This window comes from Microcaecilia unicolor, chromosome 9, assembly GCF_901765095.1.
Source record: "Microcaecilia unicolor chromosome 9, aMicUni1.1, whole genome shotgun sequence".
Taxonomy (NCBI): Eukaryota; Metazoa; Chordata; class Amphibia; order Gymnophiona; family Siphonopidae; genus Microcaecilia; species Microcaecilia unicolor.
This window is the reverse complement of record NC_044039.1, coordinates 204,139,814-204,165,819: the sequence shown is the minus strand read 5'-3', so window position 1 is coordinate 204,165,819 and position 26,006 is coordinate 204,139,814. Positions and strand designations below refer to the sequence as shown.

The 26,006-nt window shown below is 47.4% G+C and overlaps 1 protein-coding gene across 1 annotated transcript; it reads right to left on the bottom strand.

Moving 5' to 3' along the window:
* Positions 1-286: 286 nt before the first annotated feature.
* SERPINA10 (serpin family A member 10) lies at positions 287-25,189 on the bottom strand. The gene is made up of 5 exons (XM_030215360.1): positions 25,033-25,189; positions 20,675-21,403; positions 10,105-10,378; positions 4,826-4,973; positions 287-574 (listed from the first exon to the last, which is right to left on the bottom strand). Exons 2-5 carry the CDS (start codon positions 21,360-21,362, stop codon positions 383-385), a joined length of 1,302 nt encoding a protein of 433 aa, XP_030071220.1. The 5' UTR covers positions 21,363-21,403; positions 25,033-25,189; the 3' UTR covers positions 287-382.
* Positions 25,190-26,006: the final 817 nt, after the last annotated feature.

Here is a 26,006-nt window from a genome sequence, read left to right as displayed (position 1 = left end):
GGCTCTTACAGTAGGACACCTGAGCACATCCCATGGTACACCATTTTAAGTTGAGTTAGGCATGCGTTAGCACCTAACGCAGCTTAGTAAAAGGGTCCCTTAGTATACAATAGCTCCCCTACGAAAAGATTCATCTCTATAAGACAAAGCTAGAGAAAAATAGGGCCAGTTATCATTATCACCATCATCATTCTTCTTATTATTATCTTGCCATTCAGGTAGCACCCTACACAGGGGTGCTTTACCAGAAATTATAAACAGGTACAGAGAGCTTACAGTCTACTTATATATAGATCTGTATCTGTTCTCTTAGGTCATTGTGAGAGGTTGAGAGAAGCATGACTGAAACATATACGACTTACAGTCCATTTTAGAATAACAGTCATGGTTTTGTAGGATCAATTAGTCTGCCAATAAAAAGCAGAGTGTTATAGACTTCTTCAAATATGATAAACAGGAATGGATGATCCACATGGATGGTGGAAGGCATTGCATAACCAGTCATTTCAGACCCAGTGACGGCCGCAGCTTCGGTTCCTTTCTCATCCACGTCAATCACTGCTCTCTGGGTAACCTAAATAAATCATGTAAATAAATAGCAAGGTTTACGCCTTCCAATATTATTTTATCTAGAATTTTCTTAGTATAAGTCATCACCATTCATTTAAAAACATATCAGGCCCACCAACTTAAATTTATTCCAGGAGTTTAGCTTTTTGATCATGATCCAACATTTAGTAAATTAAACCACCAAAGGGGGGGGAGGGGTCTAAGTGCACCCTCCTCCCCTCCTGTGAGATTTTAGGAGGACCATATTTATTTAGATTTGCTCACACCTTTTTTTGGTAGTAGCTCAAGGTGAGTCAGTGGCGTTCCGAGGGGCGCTGACACCCGGGGCGGATTGCCGCTGCGCCCCGCCCCCCTGGGTGCAGTGCCCCCCCCCCCCCCGTGCAGTGCGACCCCCCTGGCGAAGGGACACCCCCCCCACCCTGGCGAAAGACCCCCCCGGGTGCACACCGCTGGGGGTGTGCCGCGCGCCGGTCAGCGTCGTTCGTTTCCATGCTCCCTCTGCCCCGGAACAGGTTACTTCCTGTTCCGGGGCAGAGGGAGCATGGAAACAAACGACGCTGACCGGCGTGCGGCACCCCCCCCCCCCCAGCGGTGTGCACCCGGGGCAGACCGCCTCCACCGCCCCCCCTTGGTACGCCACTGAGGTGAGTTACATTCAGGTATAGTGGGTATTTCTGTGTCCCTGGTGGGCTCACAATCTAGTTTTGTATCTGTGGCAATGGAGTATTTTGTACTGAGGCAATACCCAAGATCACAAGGAGCAGCAGTGGGATTTGAACCAGCCACCTCTTGATAGCAAGACTGGTGCTCTCAGGGCCGGTCTTAGGCAGAGGCGACCGAGGCGGCCACATAGGGCCTCGCGTCTAAGGGGGCCTCGCGCAGCGCGCCTCTCAACTCTGCCTCTGACCGGACCACATCAATGAACCCGCTCGGCCGCTCCGCTCCCGCCACCGGTGCCCACCCCCCGCTTGGGCCCTCTATCAGCTCCCCGGACCCCGACAGTCGACAGACAGTTGCAGCGACGGCTCACCTCCAGCTTTTTCCTGCTCAATGTCCCGCCTTCTGATGATGTATTTCCTGTTTCCATGAGGGCGGGAGTCACTGAGCGGGAAAAGCTGGAGCCTGGTCGGAGGTGAGCGGCCATCGCTGGTGCGAGTGCGTGCGTCTTAAAATAAAGTGGATGAGCAACAGGGCTACAGTTTGTGCCATTCGGGCAAGGTAATGATAGCTTTTGTATACGGTTTCACAATTTTAAAGATGAATCTTATAATGCTTGCTATTTATTTGGTTTCTTTTTTTATGGAGTGAAGGAATAGCCCAATAGTTAAGAGGATTAAGAAGAGAAGTCCAGGCTCTGGATTCTTTTTGTATGCATTTGTGTTATTTTGTTCAATTTTTATTGCAATATAGAAATAGAAAAAGAGTGGATGAATTTTTTCAATCATTAATTTTTTTTCTTTATTTTACTTCAATATTTCTCATTTGTTTTATTTATATCAATGATTCCCTAATAGGTGATCTATAGAAATGATCAGATTTCTCTTAGGTCTGGGGAGGGGGGGGGATTTCATGATAGCATTGTGCTTATTATTTCAATCAGTTTTTTTGTACAAGTTTAGCTTCATTTGTCTTTATTTGAAATTTCATAAATAAAAAACTTTCTAAAAATGGAATAATCTTATCAATGGGGTGGAGCTATGGTGGGGCGGGGCTAGGATGGGGCCCCACCAAATTGGTCTGCACAGGGCCCCGCACTTGCTAAGACCGGTCCTGGGTGCTCTAACCACTAGGCTACTCATCCCACATGAGACGTTTGGCTATCCCTCTCAGCAGGGCCGCCGAAAAACTAGGCCGGGTCTGGGGCAAGGCCGCCCTGCCTCCACCCACCCGCCGCTGCCGCCCCTGTCGTTCCCCCCGCCGCTGCAGTCCGCGATCTCACCTGCCTGCCCACGGCTCCGGGCCCCCTTCATTCAAAGTGGCAGTCGCAGATCGCGTCTCTTCTGGCCTTCCTTCCCTGTGTCCTGCCCTCGTGTGATGTAAGTTCCGGGTTCCGCGAGGGCGGGACACAGGGAGGGAAGGCCAGAAGAGACGTGATCTGTGACTGCCGCTTAGAATGAAGGGGGCCCGGAGCTGTGGAGGCAGGCAGATGAGACCAGGAACTGCAGCACCGGCGGCCTGACCCTGGCGCCAGGCCCCCCTTGGAGGACCTGGCCCGGGGAATTTTGCCACCCCCCCCCTGCCCCCTCTCGGCAGCCCCGCCTCTCAGAAGCATGAAACCAAAGGACGCGGGGGCGTGAGGTGGTGCGATGGGAGGAGTATAGTGCATTAGTGCAGAGGAGCATGATTTCCAAGGAAGAGAGAAGGAGACAGAAGGAGATGGAGATGGGAAGGAAAAGAAGTATCTTTTGGTCAGCTGCCAGCTGTAAAGCTGACTCAGTTAAGCGCAGAGCCTGCTTTGGGGAGGCTTCTTTGAAAGAAGAGAAGGCCATTGCAGGCTATCCAGAGCCACTTTGTGAATCTCTTTTGGTCTTCCCTTGCTTTAAAAGGGTCAGTGCTCATTATTTGCCCAGATAAATTAGCCTATAGGCCCAAAACCTTAACAGGAGAATTAATTTCAAATGACATCGGGACCTCCAGAGGACTTTGCACCAATTTTCAAAATGGAAGGGTGCATATACTTTCACTTCCAAGTATGCTATAGATAGAAAGTTCCTGAGCTCCCTCTGTGAGGAGACTTTTGCACAGAAAATAAGGCATGATGTTTTCTATGTGGCATATTCCTTCCCCTCCCCCCAGCCTAAGCACTCTAAGGAACCCCTCCTCTAAATGGGGCCTAAAGTATTCACATTGTGGAATATCATGCCAACTTGCAGCCACACTGAGGAAGAATAATTTTCGAACAGCCAATTTATACATATAATTACTAATGAATCATGTAAATGGATTTTGCCAGTTACCCCCTTAATAAGAACAGAAATTGGTGGTGTTAAAAATCTGATGTGACTGGGGAACATAAGAACTCTATAGCTATATAGCCGTATGCTGCTATAGCCTATTGGGTTAATATTTAAAAGCTACACTAAACGTTCTATTTAAATGCTGGCTGTGGTGTTTACAAAGGAAGGAGAAAACCAAAGAGGGGCATAATTGAACGGGGCACCCAAGTTTTCCTGAGGACATCCTCGCAGGACGTCCCGGCGAAGGGGCGGGGAAACCCGTATTATCGAAACAAGATGGGCGGCCATCTTTCATTTCGATAATACGGTCGGGGATGCCCAAATCTCAACATTTAGGTCGTCCTTAGAGATGGTCATCCCCGGTTTTCGGCGATAATGGAAACCGAGGACGCCCATCTCAGAAACGACCAAATCCAAGCCATTTGGTCATGGGAAGAGCCAGCATTCGTAGTGCACTGGTCACCCTGACATGCCAGGACACCAACTGGGCACCCTAGAGGGCACTGCAGTGGACTTCAGAAATTGTTCCCAGATGCATAGCTCCCTTACCTTGGGTACTGAGCCCCCCAAAGCCCACTCCCCACAACTGTACAACACTACCATAGCCCTAAGGGGTGAAGGGGGGCACCTACTTGTGGGTACAGTGGGTTTCTGGTGGGTTTTGAAGGGCTCACATTTACCACCACAAGTGTAACAGGTAGGGGGGGATGGGCCTGGGTCCGCCTACCTGAAGTGCACTGCACCCACTAAAAACTGTTCCAGGGACCTGCATACTGCTGTCAGGGAGCTGGGTATGACATTTGAGGCTGGCAAAAAATATTTTTAAAGTTTTTTTATGGTGGGAGGGGGTTAATGACCACTGGAGGAATAAGGGGAGGTCATCCCCGATTCCCTCCAGTGGTCATCTGGTCAGTTCGGGCACCATTTTGAGGCTTGGTCGCAAGAAAAAATGGACCATGTAAAGTCGGCCAAGTGCTCATTAGGGATGCCCTTCTTTTTTCCATTATCATCCGGGGGGGGGTCTAATAATTGCTCTCTTAATAGTAATTAACTGATATCATTTGGGTAATCAGACTTAGCAAATTCCTATATTATTATTTGTAAAATTTTAAATTCCATTTGTTTAACATTTTGAATCCCAATTATGAACTTGAGTAATATCTGGCAGGATAATTGGTTCCTTTGTTCTTAGACTTTGTAAGTTTATTATTGTCAAGCCAGTTTACTTTTCGGTACAAGTATTATACTTGATTGTAATTAAAATTACGTAAATAAATATATTTTTAAAAAAACCATACCTGTGTTAGCCTTAGGTTCCGTTCATCTGTTAAGCCACTTAAGTTCCCTTTGCCAGAAAATATTTCTTTTATCCCCAGGTCTTGAAGACATTTCTGCATTTGATATTTCTGATCCAGCTTAAACTTTGGAAATAAAATGTCAATTTTTCTACACAGGAAAAAAAAAATATTTTTTAAATTAATTTAATAACTAATACCTGTTTAATTTTTAGTGAATGTATTCTGTTCAGAATGTTATCATTTTAAGACTTTTCTTTCTTTCCTGAGGAAGAGAGGGGAAACAAAATAATTATCAGCTACATTGACTCTTGTCCTCGAAATTTCATACCTCAATAAATTAGTTAGTCTATAAAGAGCTTTCACTTTATTGACCTTATGGTACACGAACATGACTTTTCTCATCACTCATTTTTCCACAGTGTTTGAGGAATTCCCCAAACAGCTTAGGGGATCTTTTACTAAAACTTAGCTCGAGTTATCTCAGAAGGGCCCATTTTATTCCTATGGGCCCTGCTGCAGATAACTCGAGCTAAACTTTAGTAAAAGACCCCCTCAAATTCCAAAGGATTAAGCCTGACTTGTTAGAAAGATTGATTCTAGGGATGGGCACAGGTAAAAACATTCAGTTCATATTCAGATTTTTCAGTCTTTTCCCCAATTTTTGTACTTTTTTTACACATTTGTTTTAATTTTTAAAAATACTAATACGTTAGAACTTTTGAACATGTACAGTTTGATTCTACATGCGTTATTTTCATAGATTAGCATGTGCTAAATTGATTTTGTGCGTTATTAATGAACTGAATGTATGCTAATGAATGCATATCCATAGCTGGTGATTTACTAAGCTGTGCTAGCAGCTGGCAGTGTACAAATGCCGACACAGTCTGTTCACTTTGAATGGGCTGTGTCGGCATTGCCACGCAGCTTAGTAAATGGCGGGGGGATAAATTTGCAAATTTCAGTGTAAGAATTTACTAAAGTTCTTTGTAATGTCAAACCCAGCAGTGATTTTGCTAGCACTGAGGGGGTAATTCTGTGAACAAGGTGCTAACGTTTACACACTGAATACACATATAAAAGGTTAGGATACCAGCATAAAGGAAACAAGCAAGCAAGCAAGCAAGCAAGCAAGCACAAGGAGTCTTCTAAATTGGGTACTCCAGGGAATGTTCAGTCTCATGAGATCTGACATGGGCTGTGTTTTTGCAGATGCCTGTCAGGGGTCGTGAATATTGCGAAAATAAAAAAAGAAACTAACTGAGGAACTGAGTTCAATTCCCACTTCAGGCACAGGCAGCTCCTTGTGACTCTGGGTAAGTCACTTAACCCTCCATTGCCCCTGGTACAAAATAAGTACCTGAATATATGTAAACTGCTTTGAATGTAGTTGCAAAAACTTCAGAAAGGCGGTATATCAAGTCCCATTTCCCTTTCCCCCTTTCCCTTATGACATCACAATATCAGAAGTGAGCCAGGTATCAGGCAATCAAGCTATTGTGACATCACTGATGAGGTTGACTCTTATTGGTGGAATGATTGGAGGAGTAGCCTAGTGGTTAGTGCAGTGGACTTTGATCCTAGAGAACTGAGTTCAATTCCCACTGCAGCTCCTTGTGACTCTGGGCAAGTCACTTAACCCTCCATTGCCCCAGGTACAAATAAGTACCTGTATATAATATGTAAGCCGCATTGAACCTGCTATGAGTGGGAAAGTGCGGGGTACAAATGTAACAAAAAATAAAGACAGTCCTTTCCCTCATTTTTTCCCAAATGACACAGCAGCCATTTTAAAGTGACTCTAGGCATGCACACATGTCTCCCCTCAGCAGTAAGAATCCTTTTTACTTGATGTGAGTCTATTTTGGGCTTGTGACATGCATGCATATCTTTCTTCGCCAGTGGGAACCACTTTTTCACTCAGTGTGAGTTTTTTTTCATGTTTTATTGCTGTGTCATTTTGGGAAGAACTGAGAAAAAGGACTGTGGTTTCTTTTATTTTTTTCTTGCAGTATTCATAACCCTTGATGAAGGCATCTACCGGAACACGTCCCGTGTCGGGTCTCTTGTGAATAAACATTCTCTGGCATCCCCAATTTAGAAGGTTCCTTATGCTTGTTTGTTTCCTCTGTGCACCTTGGATTCCCTCTGCTTTTCTCAATTAGGATCCCAGCATATACTTGCATATGTGTTCACAAATGCAGGTAAATGCTGAGTATGTTCCTAAGTGCTACTTTATAACAGGAAATTACATCAGAGAGGTGGGCCACCCGCAGTAGAGAGAAGGAGCCGGACCGGCGGCAGGGCAGCCTATGGGAGTTGCTGCCCCCGCCATCTTTAAGAGTGCCGCCTGAGGCCCCCGCCTCAGGTGGTCTAATGATAGGGTCGCCACTGTATTTATATTTTACCTAGAGCATGTTTGACAGAAGGAATGGTTCCGTGGAATCTTAGCGGAGATTGGGTGGCGATGCCAGTAATTGGGAAACAAAACGGGAACTGGGCAGACTTCTACCGTCTACGCCCTGATCATGACTAAATAGATAGGTGTTGTAGGGAGGCCTGATCTTGCTCAATGAGAGAGATATTGTGGGCAATCAGGTTTAATCACCTGACTTGGCAAGAGGGGGGGAGGTAGAGAGTGAAGTGACTTGCTATTCCAGCAAGCTTTCCCCTGTTTTTGGAAAGAGAAAAACCTCCATTTCTCCCTGTCCAAATATGAGGAATTTATTCTGTATATTAAATAATTGGAGGCCTTCCACCTCCTACAACATAGGGATGGGCTGGAGTGTAAATTTTAAGGGGCTTCGACATTAGCTTCAGAACTTAGTCCAAGAACAGTGCTGGGCAGACTTCTACGGTCTGTGCCCTGAGAAAGGCAAAGACAAATCAAACTCGGGTATACATATAAAGTATCACATACCATGTAAAATGAGTTTATCTTGTTGGGCTGACCATATGGACCATACAGGTCTTTATCTGCCGTCATTTACTATGTTACCACGTTACACGGGTGGGACTCACAGTTACATGCATAACTTATTGCATACTGGAGTGGAGGAGTGGCCTAGTGGTTAGGGTGGTGGACTTTGGTCCTGGGAAACTGAGGAACTGAATTCGATTCCCACTTCAGGCACAGGCAGCTCCTTGTGACTTTGGGCAAGTCATTTAACCCTCCATTGCCACATTGAGCCTGCCATGAGTGGGAAAGCGCAGGGTACAAATGTAACAAAAATAAAATAAATTGTGTGCATATCTCCAGCATTTACCTACAAGCACATACTCCAGTTCTATGGCTGGCATGAGTGCTTGTGTTTAAGTATATACCCATCTATTCTACTATTCTATAAAGGAAAGTAGGTGCCTACTTTCCTTATCAAATATGCACCAATCTGGGCACCCCTATGCAGTTGCATTTATAGACTTATCCTCCGACACCCATATTATATATATGGTACTCAAAGTTGCACATGCTCAATTTGTGTGTATTTAATCGAGTAACGAGTCAATTAGTACAAATAATTGGGTGCTAACAATTACTGGTGTTAATTGGGAACAATTTGGATTTACACGCACATCTATTCTTTTAAGTTGTGCGCGTAAATCTCTTAGGGAGTCTTTTACAAAGGCATGCTAGCGTTTTTACAGCGTGCTAATGATTAGCACTCACTAAACACTAGACATGCCCATAGGAATATATGGGAATCTCTACCATTTAGCGAACGTTTATTTTTCGTGTGTGCTAAGAACAGTAGCATGCCTTTGTAACAAGGATTCCTTAGTGCGCAACTATAAAGTGGGTGTGGCTATGACAGGAGAATATTTTTTCTTCCGAAAATGGCTATTTGCTAGATGTTTATGTGTGTTTATCTTTTTGGCCCATTAAAAGCCCATCCAAGTGAAAAAGACACAAAATCAAGCCATTTGGAAATAGGAGGAGTCAGCATTCATAGTAGACTGGCCACACAGACATCCCAGGAGAACAATGGGGCATCCTAGGGGGCACTGTAGTGGACTTCAAATAAATACTCCTAGGTACACATCTCACCGTTGCTCCCTTATCTTGTCTACTGAGCCCCCCAAAACACACTACCCCCAACTGTACACCACTATAGTAGCCCTTATGGGTGATGGGGGTTACCTATATGTGGGAACTGTGGGTTTCTGGTGAGTTTTGAGGGCTCACAGTTTCCACCACAAGTGTAACAGTAGGGGGAGGCATGGGCCTGGGTCCACCTGTCTGCAGTCAACTGCACCCACCACTAGACTACTCCAGGGACCTGTAAGCTGCTTTAATGGACCTGAGTATAACATCTGAGGCTAGTATAGAGGCTGATAGGTAATATTTTTAATCACATTTTTTTGAGGGGTGGGACGGGGTTAGTGGCCACTGGAGGAGTATAGGGAGGTCAACCCTGATTCCTCCCAGTAGTCATTTAGAGCACTTTTTTAAGGCTTATCCTATATAATAATTCTCACCTCCAACGTTCTGACTTGCTGCCTGGGACCGTGGCTCATTCCGAGTTGGTCAGGACGGCTCCGTCGATCAGGATGACATCACCATAGCCATTATGATGTCAACTTCAGAACCCGGGGGGGGGGGGAAACATGCCTCACAGCTGATCCATGTCCAGAGGAGGGTCGCTGGACATGGGTGGCTGGAGGGGGGCAGGGGAGAGAGGAGGGTCGCTGGACATGGGTGGCTGGAGGGGGGCAGGGGAGAGAGGAGGTCGCTAGACATGGGTGGCTGCAGGGGGGGCAGGGGAGAGAGGAGGGTCGCTAGACATGGGTGGCTGCAGGGGGGGCAGGGGAGAGAGGAGGGTCGCTGGACATGGGTGGCTGCAGGGGGGGCAGGGGGAGAGGAGGGTCGCTGGACACAGGTAGCTGAAGGGGAGTCGAGGAAAACCTTGCTAGCGCCAGTTTCATTTGTGTCAGAAACGGGCCTTTTTTACTAGTTCATTAATAAAATAGGTCTACACCAAAACGTCCTCCTTATAGCCTTAGATGTTTTTGTTTTGTTCCATTATGGCAGAAAAATGTCCAGGTGTTAGGAACGCCCAGATCCCATCCTTAACAAGCCCCCTTGTAATTTGAATGCACTTCTGATGGACTTCAAAGAAAAACATCTAAAAATTGGTTTTGAAAATACCAATTTGGACATTATTTGTGAGAAAAATGTCCAAATGCACAGATTTATGCCACTTTTTGGACATTTTTCTCTTTTGAAAATGTGTCCCATAGTCCATCAGGCTTTCTCTCTACTAACCGATGTGACATAATACCTTTCTTTCATGTTTGCAAGCCATTTGTGTACAAGTTCTGATGATAAGTGGTCTTCAATGGAAGTGTAGTCGCTCTCTTTTTGTGGCATGATAACCAGCATGCTTGCGTGGCCTCTGTACGGCAGTTTTACAACTAGGCACTGAAGGTTCTCGTCAAAGACTGAAGAAATCTTGTCCGTCTTGAACATCATTGGTACCTTAACATTGTTGTATTTACTGATGTAGAAGGTGCCCAGTTCTGTGAGCGCTGGGTTGAACGGGTATATCCATTTGCCTGCGAAAATGGAAGAACCGAAACAGTTTATTGATAATGGTAAGGCACCACGGACATGTCACAGTCCACTCACCAGAAGAGAATGATCCGTGGGAGAACATGCCTTTAATATGATGCTGATGATATCTCATTAAAACTGCAACTAACCGTATTGAAATTTTGAATTTTTCTCTAAAAAAACATATCTCATTCACATATTGCCCTAGATTTTAGTATCCTGCACATTTCTTTTACTCGTAACAATCTGCTGTTTGCTAGATTTTAACTTAGGGGTATGTTTACTAAGGAGAGTTAACGTTTTTAACACGCCTGTAAATTGAAGGCGTGTTAAACGTTAATGTGCCTATACATTTCTATGGCAACCATTGGGGTCATTCCTAGCATTTGCTGTTACAGTTACTACATAAGACCATAAGAATAGCCATACTGGGTCAGACCAATGGTCCATCTAGCCCAGTATCCTGTTTTCCAAACAGTGGCCAAGCCATGTCACAAGTACCTGGCAGAAACCTAAATTGTGGCAACATTCCATGTAGAACCCCAAAGAATAGCAAGATTCCAGAATCCTAAAGAGTGACAAGATTCCATGCAGAATCTCAGAGTAGCAACATTCCATGTAGAACCCCAAAGAATAGCAAGATTCCAGAATCCTAAAGAGTGACAAGATTCCATGCAGAATCTCAGAGTGGCAACATTCCATACTACAAATCCCAGGGCAAGCAGTTGTTTCCCCATGTCTGTCCAAACCTTTTTTAAACCCAGATATGCTAACTGCTGTTACCACATCCTCCGGCGCAGAGTTCCAGAACTTAACTATTCGTTGAGTGAAAAAAATATTTCCTCCTATTTGTTTTAAAAGTATTTGCATGTAACTTCCTCGAGTGTTCCCTAGTCTTTGTACTTTAGGAATGAGTAAAAAATCGATTTACTTCTATTCATTTACAACACTCAGGATTTTAGATTTGTTCCTGTCTTGTATATAAAGACAAAATCTGCACCACGACCCATAAAGCGAATGCTACATACCTGTAGAAGGTATTCTCCGAGGACAGCAGGCTGATTGTTCTCACTGATGGGTTGACGTCCTCGGCAGCCCCCTCCATCGGAAAGTTTACTAGCAAAGGCCTTTGCTAGTCCTCGCGCGCCCATGCGCACCGCGCATGCGCGGCCGTCTTCCCGCCCGAAACCGGCTCGAGCCGGCCAGTCCAGTATGTAGCAAGACAATACACTTCAAGGGAAGACTCAACTCCAAAGGGGAGGCGGGCGGGTTTGTGAGAACAATCAGCCTGCTGTCCTCGGAGAATACCTTCTACAGGTATGTAGCATTCGCTTTCTCCGAGGACAAGCAGGCTGCTTGTTCTCACTGATGGGGTATCCCTAGCCCCCAGGCTCACTCAAAACAACAACCATGGTCAATTGGGCCTCGCAACGGCGAGGACATTAATGAGATTGACCTAAAAAATTTACCAACTAACTGAGAGTGCAGCCTGGAACAGAACAAACAGGGCCCTCGGGGGGTGGAGTTGGATCCTAAAGCCCAAACAGGTTCTGAAGAACTGACTGCCCGAACCGACTGTCGCGTCGGGTATCCTGCTGCAGGCAGTAATGAGATGTGAATGTGTGGACAGATGACCACGTCGCAGCTTTGCAAATTTCTTCAATAGAGGCTGACTTCAAGTGGGCTACCGACGCAGCCATGGCTCTAACATTATGAGCCGTGACATGACCCTCAAGAGTCAGCCCCGCCTGGGCGTAAGTGAAGGAAATGCAATCTGCTAGCCAATTGGATATGGTGCGTTTTCCTACAGCCACTCCCCTCCTATTGGGATCAAAAGAAACAAACAATTGGGCGGACTGTCTGTGGGGCTGTGTCCGCTCCAGGATAGAAGGCCAATGCTCTCTTGCAGTCCAATGTGTGCAGCTGACGTTCAGCAGGGCAGGAATGAGGACGGGGAAAGAATGTTGGCAAGACAATTGACTGGTTCAGATGGAACTCCGACACGACCTTTGGCAAGGAACTTAGGGTGAGTGCGGAGGACTACTCTGTTATGATGAAATTTGGTATAAGGAGCCTGGGCTACCAGGGCCTGAAGCTCACTGACTCTACGAGCTGAAGTAACTGCCACCAAGAAAATGACCTTCCAAGGTCAAGTACTTCAGATGGCAGGAATTCAGTGGCTCGAAAGGAGGTTTCATCAGCTGGGTGAGAACGACATTGAGATCCCATGACACTGTAGGAGGCTTGACAGGGGGCTTTGACAACAGCAAAGCCTCTCATGAAGCGAACAACTAAAGGCTGTCCTGAGATCGGCTTACCTTCCACACTGGTAATGGTATGCACTGATTGCACTAAGGTGAACCCTTACAGAGTTGGTCTTGAGACCAGACTCAGACAAGTGCAGAAGGTATTCAAGCAGGGTCTGTGTAGGACAAGAGCGAGGATCTAGGGCCTTGCTGTCACACCAGACGGCAAACCTCCTCCAATGGAAGAAGTAACTTCTCTTAGTGGAATCTTTCCTGGAAGCAAGCAAGATGCGGGAGACACCCTCTGACAGACCCAAAGAGGCAAAGTCTACGCCCTCAACATCCAGGCCGTAAGAGCCAGCGACTGGAGGCTGGGATGCAGAAGTGCCCCTTCGTCCTGTGTGATGAGGGTCGGAAAACACTCCAATCTCCACGGTTCTTCGGAGGACAACTCCAGAAGAAGAGGGAACCAGATCTGACGCGGCCAAAAAGGAGCAATCAGAATCATGGTGCCTCGGTCTTGCTTGAGTTTCAACAAAGTCTTCCCCACCAGAGGTATGGGAGGATAAGCATACAGCAGACCCTCCCCCCAGTCCAGGAGGAAGGCATCCGATGCCAGTCTGCCGTGGGCCTGAAGCCTGGAACAGAACTGAGGGACTTTGTGGTTCACTCGAGATGCGAAGAGATCTACCAAGGGGGTGCCCCACACCTGGAAGATCTGTCGTACCACACGGGAATTGAGCGACCACTCGTGAGGTTGCATAATCCTGCTCAACCTGTCGGCCAGACTGTTGTTTACGCCTGCCAGATATGTGGCTTGGAGCCCCATGCCGTGACGGCGAGCCCAGAGCCACATGCTGACGGCTTCCTGACACAGGGGGCGAGATCCGGTGCCCCCCTGCTTGTTGACATAGTACATGGCAACCTGGTTGTCTGTCTGAATTTGGATAATTTGGTGGGACAGCCGATCTCTGAAAGCCTTCAGAGTGTTCCAGATCGCTCGTAACTCCAGAAGATTGATCTGCAGATCGCGTTCCTGGAGGGACCAGCTTCCTTGGGTGTGAAGCCCATCAACATGAGCTCCCCATCCCAGGAGGGACGCATCCGTGGTCAGCACCTTTTGTGGCTGAGGAATTTGGAAGGGACGTCCCAGAGTCAAATTGGAGCAAATCGTCCACCAATATAGGGATTTGAGAAAACTCGTGGACAGGTGGATCACGTCCTCTAGACCCCCGGCGGCCTGATACCACTGGGAGGCTAGGGTCCATTGAGCAGATCTCATGTGAAGGCGGGCCATGGGAGTCACATGAACTGTGGAGGCCATGTGGCCCAGCAATCTCAACATCTGCCGAGCTGTGATCTGCTGGGACGCTCGCACCCGCGAGACGAGGGACAACAAGTTGTTGGCTCTCGTCTCTGGGAGATAGGCGCGAGCCGTCCGAGAATCCAGCAGAGCTCCTATGAATTCGAGTTTCTGCACTGGGAGAAGATGGGACTTTGGATAATTTATCACAAACCCCAGTAGCTCCAGGAGGCGAATAGTCATCTGCATGGACTGCAGGGCTCCTGCCTCGGATGTGTTCTTCACCAGCCAATCGTCGAGATATGGGAACACGTGCACCCCCAGCCTGCGAAGTGCCGCTGCTACTACAGCCAAGCACTTTGTGAACACCCTGGGCGCAGAGGCGAGCCCAAAGGGTAGCACACAGTACTGGAAGTGGCGTGTGCCCAGCTGAAATCGCAGATACTGTCTGTGAGCTGGCAGTATCGGGATGTGAGTGTAGGCATCCTTCAAGTCCAGAGAGCATAGCCAATCGTTTTGCTGAATCATGGGGAGGAGGGTGCCCAGGGAAAGCATCCTGAACTTTTCTTTTACGAGATATTTGTTCAGGGCCCTTAGGTCTAGGATGGGACGCATCCCCCCTGTCTTCTTTTCCACAAGGAAGTACCTGGAATAGAATCCCAGCCCTTCTTGCCCGGATGGCACGGGCTCGACCGCATTGGCGCTGAGAAGGGCGGAGAGTTCCTCTGCAAGTACCTGCTTGTGCTGGAAGCTGTAAGACTGAGCTCCCGGTGGACAATTTGGAGGTTTTGAGGCCAAATTGAGGGTGTATCCTTGCCGGACTATTTGCAGAACCCACTGATCGGAGGTTATGAGAGGCCACCTTTGGTGAAAAGCTATCAACCTCCCCCCGACCGGCAGGTCGCCCGGCACTGACACTGGGATGTCGGCTATGCCCTGCTGGAGCCAGTCAAAAGCTCGCCCCTTGCTTTTGCTGGGGAGCCGCGGGGCCTTGCTGAGGCGCACGCTGCTGACGAGAGCGAGCGCGCTGGGGCTTAGCCTGGGCCGCAGGCTGTCGGGAAGGAGGATTGTACCTACGCTTACCAGAAGCATAGGGACCAGTCTTCCTTCCCCCGAAAAATCTTCTACCTGTAGAGGTAGATGCTGAAGGCTGCCGGCGGGAGAACTTGTCGAATGCGGTGTCCCGCTGGTGGAGAGACTCTACCACCTGCTCGACTTTTTCCCCAAAAATGTTGTCCGCACGGCAAGGCGAGTCCGCAATCCGCTGCTGGAGTCTATTCTCCAGGTCGGCGGCACGCAGCCATGAGAGCCTGCGCATCACCACACCTTGAGCAGCGGCCCTGGACGCAACATCAAAAGTGTCATAAACTCCTCTGGCCAGGAATTTTCTGCACGCCTTCAGCTGCCTGACCACCTCCTGAAAAGGCTTGGCTTGCTCAGGGGGAAGAGCATCAACCAAGCCCGCCAACTGCCGCACATTGTTCCGCATGTGTATGCTCGTGTAGAGCTGGTAAGACTGGATCTTGGCCACGAGCATAGAAGAATGGTAGGCCTTCCTCCCAAAGGAGTCTGGTTCTAGGGTCCTTGCCCGGGGGCGCCGAAGCATGCTCCCTAGAACTCTTAGCCTTCTTTAGGGCCAAATCCACAACTCCAGAGTCATGAGGCAACTGAGTGCGCATCAGCTCTGGGTCCCCATGGATCCGGTACTGGGACTCGATCTTCTTGGGAATGTGGGGATTACTTAATGGCTTGGTCCAGTTCGCAAGCAATGTCTTTTTCAGGACATGATGCAAGGGAACAGTGGACGCTTCCTTAGGTGGAGAAGGATAGTCCAGGAGCTCAAACATTTCAGCCCTGGGCTCGTCCTCCACAACCACCGGGAAGGGGATGGCCGTAGACATCTCCCGGACAAAGGAAGCGAAAGACAGACTCTCAGGAGGAGAAAGCTGCCTTTCAGGAGAGGGAGTGGGATCAGAAGGAAGACCCTCAGACTCCTCGTCAGAGAAATATCTGGGGTCTTCTTCGTCCTCCCACGAGGCCTCACCCTCGGTGTCAGACACAAGTTCACGGACCTGTGTCTGCAACCTCGCCCGGCTCGACTCCGTGGAGCCACGTCCACGATGCGGGCGTCGAGAGGTAGACTCCCTCGCCCGCATCGGCGAAGCTCCCTCCGCCGACGTAGTCAGGGAGCCTTCCTGGGAGGTGGCCGCGGTCGGCACCGCACGCGGTACCGACGTCGGGGACCTCAACCTGGGCGATGGACCAGCCGGCGCCACGCTCGACGGTACCGGAGGCGCAAGCACCGCCGGTACCGGAGAGGTAGGGCGCAACAGCTCTCCCAGAATCTCTGGGAGAACGGCCCGGAGGCTCTCGTTCAGAGTGGCTGCAGAAAAAGGCTGAGAGGTCGATGCAGGCGTCGACGTCAGAACCTGTTCCGGGCGAGGAGGCTGTTCCGGGCTGTCCAGAGTGGAGCACATCGACACCTCCTGAACAGAGGGTGAGCGGTCCTCTCGGTGCCGATGCCTGCTGGGTGCCGAATCCCTCGGCGACCCAGAGCTCTCGGTGCCGACACGGGGAGGAGACCGGTGTCGATGCTTCTTCGACTTCTTCCGAAGCATGTCACCGGAGCTCCCCGGCACCGACGAGGAGGACGTAGAATCCATCCGTCGCTTCCTCGGGGCCGAGACCGAAGAGGGTCGATCCCGGGGGGGCTGTACCGCAGGAGCCCTCAGGGTAGGAGGAGACCCACCCGAAGGCTCACCGCCACCAGCAGGGGAATGGACAGCCCTCACCTGCACTCCTGACGATGCACCTCCGTCCGACGACATCAGCAGACGAAGTCTCGGTACCACCGACGTCGATGCAGTCGCCCGATGCCTCGGCGCCGATGCAGAGGTCCGATGCCTCGATGCAGTCGATGGAGCGGCAGCCAAGGAAGATGGTCCGGACGCTGACGACGTCGATGCACTCGATGCCTCCGGTGCCGATGTCGACGAACAGCCCGAGAACAAAACGTTCCACTGGGCTAATCTCGCTACCTGAGTCCGCCTTTGTAACAGGGAACACAGACTGCAGTTCTGAGGGCGGTGCTGGGGCCCTAGACACTGAAGACACGCAGAGTGCCTATCAAGTGAGCGAGATTACCCGGGCGCACTGGGTGCACTTCTTGAAGCCGCTGGAAGGCTTCGATGTCATGGGCGGAAAAATCACGCCGGCGAAATCAAAGGCCGAAATGGCGAAAATTGAAGCACCAAAATTTAAAGGGAGAAAAATCTCGACCGAGGCCAAACTAGGCCTACCCCGACAACGAAAGAAAACTTACGGGGCAAAAGCTGTAAAAATTACGGGAAGGGCAGAAAACCCTAAAGGGTCTTCCGGAACACTTCCGGAGCGCTTCCCGAACTTTTTTTTAAAGAAAAACAAGAAAAAACACGTCGAAAAGGACGCGCGAGGTCGACTCTCTGGGGCACGAACGGCGTAACACGACCGTACCGAGCGTGGACGAAAGAAGACTGGCCGGCTCGAGCCGGTTTCGGGCGGGAAGACGGCCGCGCATGCGCGGTGCGCATGGGCGCGCGAGGACTAGCAAAGGCCTTTGCTAGTAAACTTTCCGATGGAGGGGGCTGCCGAGGACGTCAACCCATCAGTGAGAACAAGCAGCCTGCTTGTCCTCGGAGAAAATCATTTACGGTGAAGCTCCAGGATACATGACTGATTTGATTGATTTACCTGGCAGAAATGCTTCTTCATCATCGCGATCTTATCTCAAGTTACATTATCCCTCCTGCAAAAATCTCAAGTACAATTTGAGCATCCTCCTTTTCTTACGTCAGCTCACAACTTTGGAATGCTCTACCGAAAACCTTAAAAATGATATCTAACTACCTAATGCTCCAGAAAGCTCTGAAAACTTACCTGTTCAACAAAGCATACTCTATTGATCTTACATAATTTCTAACCTTCCCAATTAATCACTTAAGACTGACAAGTACTTATTTAGCACTGTTCCTGTTTAATGTGATGTATTCAAATGTCCCTTATGTTTTTTAATGATCCCCACCTTCCTTTCTGCCTTTTGTATTTACCTATTGAATATTCTGTTCCACCTTGAATTTATCAACTTACTTTGTACTATCCATTTAAGAATATGCAATCTCCTCTATAATTTTGTAAGCCACATTGAGCCTGCAATTGAGTGGGAAAATGTGGGATATAAATGTACCGTTGTTTCATGTGGAACTGCTGTCATGTAAGGCTCGAATTTATCGAAATGAAGAAAAAATATAGGGGGTCAATATTCAGCGTGGTTAAAGTGAGATGGTGCCTCCTGAGCATTTATGCCATGAAGGTATTCAAATGTCCCCACACATGGATGTGTGCTCCTAAAGTAAGAGTAAGTCTTTTCTCTAGCTTAATATTTCACTTTGCACTTGTTGGAGTTAACCCACCAACGACTGTTTCCTATTATATGGTAACGTGGAGGGGCATAATCGAATGGGGGTGCCCATCTCCAAGGACGTCCCCGTAAAGGGGCGGCCCCGACCATATTATCGAAACAAGATGGGCGACCATCTTTCGTTTCGATAATACGGTCGGGGACGGCCAAATCTCAACATTTGGGTCGACCTTAGAGATGGCCAACATTGGTTTTCGCCGATAATGGAAACTAAGGACGCCCATCTCAAAACCGGCCAAATCCAAGCCATTTGGTCATGGGAGGAGCCAGCATTTGTAGTGCACTGGTCCCCCTCACATGCCAGGACACCAACCGGGCACCCTAGGAAGCACTGCAGTGGACTTCACAAATTGATCCCAGTTGCATAGCTCCCTTATCTTCGGTACTGAAACTCCCAAATCCCCCCAAAACCCACTACCCACAACTGTACACTACCATAGCCCTTAAAGAGTAACGGGGGCACCTAGATGTGGGTACAGTGGGTTTCGGGTGGGTTTTGGAGGGCTCCCATTTACCACCACAAGTGTAACAGGTAGGGGGGGATGGGCCTGGGTCCGCCTGCCTGAAGTGCACTGCAGTACCCACTAAAAACTGCTTCAGGGACCTGCATAGTGCTGTGATGAAGCTGGGTATGACATTTGTGGCTGGCAAAAAAAAATTATTTTTTATTTTTGGGTGGGAGGGGGTTGGTGACCACTGGGGGAGTAAGAGGAGGTGATCCCCGATTCCCTCCAGTGGTCATCTGGTCAGTTCAGGTACCTTTTCAAGGCTTGATCGTGAACAAAAAGGGACCAAGTAAAGTCGGCCAAATGCTCGTCAGGGCCGCCCTTCTTTTTTCCATTATCGGCCGAGGACAGCCATCTCTTAAACACGCCCCCGCCCACCTTCGGTACACTGCCGATACGCCTCCTTGAACTTTGGCTGTCCCTGCGACAGAAAGCAGTTGAGGATGGCAAAATCAGCTTTCGATTATACCGATTTGGCCGCCCTTAGGAGAAGGGCGCCCATCTCCTGATTTGTGTCGAAGATGGGTGCCCTTCTCCTTCGAAAATAAGCAGGATAGTAAGCGAAAGCAGATGAAGAAAACCTGCACAGTTCATCCAGCCTGCCCAATAATATGAACTCATAGCATGTGTCGCAGTGTAACATATATATTCTTGATCTTGATCTGTCCTTGCCATTTTCAGGGCACAGGCCATAGAAGTCTGCCTGGCACTGGACATACTCCCCAACTACTGGAGTTGCCGTTGAAGCTCACTCCAGCCCATCCAGATGTGTCTAGCCATAATCGGGGTACAGACTGTAGAAATCTGCCCAGCACTGGCCTTTTTCCCAATTACTGGATTTACTGTCTACGGACGGCTAAGTTTTATTTTGCTTCCATTCTCTTTCCGTATAGGAATCCTTTGTGTTTATCCCACACATTTTTGAATTCTGTTACCCTTGTTATCTCCACCACTTCCCATGGGAGGGCATTCCAGGCATCCGATACCCCTTTCTCGTGAAAATGTGCTTCCTGACATTACTCCTAAGTCAGTTCATGTCCTTTAGTTCGATCACTTCCCCTTTTCTGGAAAAGATTTGTTTGCATATTAATATCTTTCAAATATTTAAACATCTGTATCATATCATCCCTATCCCTCCTTTCCTCTAGGGGAGGGCTACTCAATTCTGGTCCTCGAGGTCCACAGGCAGGCCAGATTTTCAGGATATCCACAATGAATATGCATGAGGGAGAACTGCTTGTAGTACTTCTTCCCTAGTATGCAAATCTCTCTCCTGTATATTCATTAAGAACTGGAATTGAGGGGCCCTGCTCTAGGGTATACTATTTTTGAAAGTTTTTCAGGTTGACCTGTACCTTGCAAGATGCCTGCCGCTGGAGCACCCTGATCCCTGGATACCAGAAGACAGAAATTAGTTTGACGTTAGCTTTAGAACCTAGTACAAGAACAGTACAGTGCTGGGCAGACTTCTATGGTCTGTGCCCTGAGAAAGGCAAGGACAAATCAAACTCGGGTATAAAGTATCACAGACCATGTAAAATGAGTTTATCTTGTTGGGCAGACTGGATGAACCGTACAGGTCTTTATCTGCTGTCATTTACTATGTTACTATGAAATGGAGAGGACGATAAAGGGCCTTCAGGAGTATGAGGGTAAGAACATCTACACCATTACTACTCATGACTTTCATTGACCATCATGGTATCTAGTGCAAGTGTCTTGTCACATGATCTACCATGCTAGTGTGGCCCACACAGGTACTGATTAACAGAAATAAATGGTGTTACCTTTAAAGAGAATATAATCAACAAGAATTAATTTAGTTTGTGGGTCAATCTCATCAAAAAGTGTAGAAATCTTTCCATTTGTTATCTTATTAATGTAATTGTTTATGACTTCCTTTGCATTTGAGGAATTTTGGAAGTCCAAGTTTGAGAACTCCATGTCAAAATACTGCAGGCTCACGTTCACAAAAGAGTCCTTGACTGGGAAATCCTCGTGTACAAAAGAAAAGCTGCCTCGTTCAAGAACTAAGTCTTCATTCCTTGTGATGTTATCTTTAAGCTTTCTAAAAATGGAGGGCAGTGCATGAGGTTTGTCAATGGTGTTAAAAAGATGGAGGTTGAGGCCCTGGAGAATTTCTCTGTATGTCGACCCTTTGGTACCCACCATCAAAGACGCAAGGGAAAATGACACGCTGAGTGGAGAAATAAAGATGTTCTCGTCATGTTTGTTTGCTACGGTCCTGTAGAGATTGAATCCAAAATCTGTAGTCTTTGTGATAACGTTATAAATAGTCAGCTGCTGTTGTGCCTCGTGAGAAAGGTTTTGTTTCTGTGTTGCATTGTCAGATGTGTGGTTACTTTGTGAAACATTATCATCGCAACCTTTGCTTGGAGAGTTGCATTTGGTGGAGGAAATGCTCGTTTCAACGCACAATAGAAGTAATAAAAGAAAACAGATTTCTCCTTTCATTCTGCCACTTTGGGAGCTTCAGCCCAGCAATATGCTTCTTTCTAATTAGAGAAAGTGAAAACAACAATAAAATCAACGATAGATGACCTTTTCTTAGCATTGGTTTCCTGTCAGTAATAGAGGTTCAGAGATGGCAGCTCGAGTCATCACCCAACAGTGTGTTTTTCTACTAACCAGGAGTCCCCCTGCTCCCGGTAGCCTGGTTTTCAGTATATTCCAAATAAATATAAGTTAGACCTGAAATTCAAAGCAGGTTAAGTGCTTGCTGGAAATAGCAAATGCATAACTCACTTTTGCATGTATTTTCAGCACTTAAACAGATAAAATCGAGCTGTCGAACTCATGAAATGACCACATTTTATCTGTTGAAGAAGGGGCTGGCTTTGGGGAGAGGCAAAGACAGAGCTCCTAAACCATCAGATTAAGCATTTAAAATTAGTCCTGCTAGGTAGCACTAATGTAATTAAAGGTGAAGAAGAGGGAGCACAATTTATATCAAAATTAAGGGGTCCTTTTACTAAGGTGCACTGAAAAATGGCCTGCGGTAGTGTAGGCACGTGTTTTGGGTGTGCACAGAATCATTTTTCAGTGCACCTGCAAAAAATGCCTTTTAAAAAACTTTTGCCAAGAATGGACGTGCGGCAAAATGAAATTTGTCGCGCATCCATTTTGGGTCTCAGACCTTACCACCAGCCATTGACCTGGCGGTAAAGTCTCACACGGTAACCAGGCAGTAATGACCTGTGTGTGTCAAATGCCACTTGGCGCGCGTCCGAAAATAAAAATTGTTTTTCGGACGCGCATATCAGACACACGCCAAAAATGAAATTACTGCAAGAGCCACGCAGTAGCCAGGCGGTAACTCCATTTTGGCACACGTTGGGCACGCATAGCCACTTATGTGGCTTAGTAAAAGGACCCCTAAATTGAAAGAATGTAGGGGGTCTTTTACTAACCAACCCCCGCCAGCCGAAGCCTTCTTCAGCGATGCCTGTCTCCGGTGCAGCCGTGTTCCTACCCTGCTCTTCTTGCTCCTCCTGTCCTGTGCGCTGATGTACAGTATGTATTGGGATTAATGGGGATTTGATGTGGGAATTTTTGTTTTTTTGCTGACTTAAAACAGACTGTCCAGCTTATTTTTGAAAGAGAAAGACACCCATATTTCAACCCAAATCGGGAGATGGGCGCCTTTCTCCTGTGTGCGACCAAATCGGTATAATCAAAAGTCGATTTTGGTCGTCTTCAACTGCACTCAGTCGCAGGAATGAACAAAGTTGACGGGGGCGTGTCGGAGGCGGGGCTGGGGCGTGGTTATCGGCTGAGGAGAGATGGGCGTCTTTAGCTGATAATCGAAACAAGAAGGGCGTTTTGGACGAGAATTTGGTCCGCTTTATTTGGACCCTTTTTTTTCAGGTCCAAGTCCCAAAAAAGTGCCCCAACTGACCAGATGACCACCAGAGGGAATCAGGGATCACCTCCCCTGACTCCCCCAGTGGTCACTAACCCCTCCCACCAAAAAAAACCCCACTTTAAAAACTTTTTTCCAGCCTCTATGCCAGCCTCAAATGCCGTACCTACCTCCATGACAGCAGAATGTGTTCTATCCTGTGACAGCCTTTCCCTGGTTCTGATGTGGCTCTCGGGTGAGTGTGACACCTTTTCTGTTATGCACACTGCAGAGTCACATCAGCAATGCATTATGGTGGGTGTAGGGTATTGGGCTCCGTGATTCCACTAGCTTGTGTTAAATGCTCACGATGTTGGTAGTTGGTAGGCTCTACTCCCATGGTGCTTTTCCCCCTGCTTACTGGGTCAGAGTGTGCCCTGTTTTCTTTCCGGTAGTCCATGAGGTAGTGGGCCATTTGTGTAAGACACTTTTGGATCCTTTCATGTGTTAGCCACGTTACAGCACTTAGTTCTTACCATGAATGTTGCTGAAAGAGGGCATTGTACATCATTCTGCCAGCTGGGACCTACTGCTAATCTCAGTACCAGCGAGACTCGTTGCCAGTGGGGCAGGGGCACAACCTCTGATCTGCAGTTAACTGTGAGTAAACGTGCTTATTCAAATAAAGGACGTTTTCAGCGAGATTAGTCTTTAGGTGTCAACTGGTATGCCAAGGTTATACAGCAGCAACAAGTCCTGTCCTTGGAGCACTTTTATTGAGTACTGCAGTGCACTTCAGACAGGCAGACCCAGACCCCCCCCCCCCCCACCTGTAACACTTGTGCTGGTAAATGGGAGGCCTCCAAAATCCACTGTACCCATATGTAGGTGCCTCATTCACCCCTAAGAGCTATGGTAGTGTTGTACATTTGTGGGTGGTGGGTTTTGGGGAAGTGGGGTTGGGGGCTCAGCACCCATGGTAAGGGAGCTATGCATGTGGGAGCATTTTCTGAAGTCCACCGCACTGACCTCTAGGGTGTCCAGTTGGTGTCCTGGCATGTCAGGGGGGTGAGTGTACTACGAATCCTGGTCCCTCCCACGACCAAATGGCTTGGATTAGGACGTTTCTGAGCTGGGCGTTTTTATTTTCCATTATCGCTAAAAAAAAAACAAATGCCCAGCTCACAAATGACTAAATCCATGGCATTTTGGTGCGTACAAACCGTGTTTTCGAAACGAAAGATGGACGCCCATTTTTTTCGAAAATACGGTCTGTCCTACCCCTTCACGTACCCGTTCTCAGACACAGACGCCCATGGAGATGGGCGTTCGCATTCGATTATGCCCCTCTGTGTGTGTTTTAGCTATTTTTCTCCGTTTTTTGGGGGGGAGCAACTTTTTTCTCCGTTTTTGGAAGTTTTTTGGTTGCTTTCTTTTTTTCTGGAGTTTGATGACTTATTGAGGCCAATGAATAGTATTTGGGAATTCCTTTGGGAAAACCAACACATTTGGTCAGATCGATGCTCTTTGAGCTTTGAGGCCTTGTTTATTTAAATGTTGAGATTTTTGTAGCCGCCTCCCCCCCACCCCCCATAGTCCGTGTTAGCCATTTTGTTGGCAAATTGCATGTTTCATGCTTTCTGAGGACCTCTGTGATATGCCATTTTAGCACAGACAAATGTAACAAGAGAAATTTATATCATAAAATCCAACTTGATATTTTTTAACCATGAAAAATGATGGTTTAAGCTTGTTTGTACTTACAAAATTAATGTGACTTAGGGCCCTCACTGCCTGGCAGGTTAATTTGTATTTTACACATTCTGTGAAATAATATTTTGGTAAAGATTTTATGTTAGCTAATAGGAAATTATTAACTTTCCTTCTGATCTTTAATACAGTAGTTTACTGTGGTAACATAACCCTCAAACATTGAGGGCTTCTTTTACAAAGCCGCACTACCGATTGCCATTTGCCGCACGGGAATCGCTAGCGTGGCTTTGTAAAAGAAGCCCTGAATACTTTTCTGGCTTTTTTTTTTTTACATAGAAGCTATATAGCTTTAAATTTTAAACGCTGAAAGTAACATTGCAAAACCTTAAGACAATCTGTTTACGTGAGAAATATATTTAAGTTTGGAATTAGTGCTGTCCAAAGCCTTACACAGTTAATGCATCTTAAATCAATAGCTGCTCGTTTTGAAACCGTTAGATGACATTTTATATATATATATATATATATATATATATATATATATAATAGAACTGTTTAGCAAATACTTACCACGCTTCCTCCAAACTTCCAGGTATGAATGACAATGGATCACAATTATGATTTTCTTGCCAAAAAGGTTAATTCTTACCAATTTGCCTTCTCTTTCCTTACTTTCCTGACTCTATGTAAATTTTTAGAAAAGTGAAAGGCTAGTGTTGTCATGGTAGGTAGGTCTTCAGCAAATATTTGAGATTCCAAAGTGTAGAGAATTAATCTAAATATTTCTGTTACTAATTAACCATTGATACACAGTTAGTGGTACATGGCCCTACTGCAGGGCTACTCAAATGTACTGAGTGGAGGTCAGAAACTTTAGTTGTCTGAAACCAGGGGGTGCGTAAACTACCACATGCATCTCATGTCCCTTTTGCCTCTGGGTCCAACATCTCTCTTCCCTCCCTACCTCTCTTCTGTCCAACCATTGTCCAATCTCTCTCTCACTCCCTCCCCTCTACCCCCTGGGTCCAACATCTCTCCATCTCACTTCCTTTCTTCCCTCCCTCCGTCCCACTACCTAGTATCTCTTTCTCTGTCCCCTCTGCCCCCAGGTCCAACATCTCTCCATCTAGCTTCCTTCCCTTACTCCCTCCCTCCCATTGTCAAGTATCTCCCTCCCTTCCATTGTCAAGTATCTCCCTCCTCCCCCCTCTTCCTCCAGCTCTCTCTTCCCTCCCTCCTGCCAGCCAATATCTCTTTCCACATCTCTATCCCTCCCCTTGACCCTGGGTCCAACGCTCCCCTTGTATATGATCCCCCCCCCCTTAAATTGTTTATCTGTCCAGATCACTGGCAATGGCAGCAATTCACACAGGCCATCTGCCGAAGCCCAGAGCTTGGTCTCTGCTGCATTTCTCATTTGTGGAAGCAGGAAGTTAAGGGGGTAAAACGCAGCAGAGACTGGGTTCCCTGCTCGGACAGAGAGCCTGTGTGAATCACTGCCGCTGCCTGTGACCTGGACAGAAAAACTATTTAAGATAGACAAG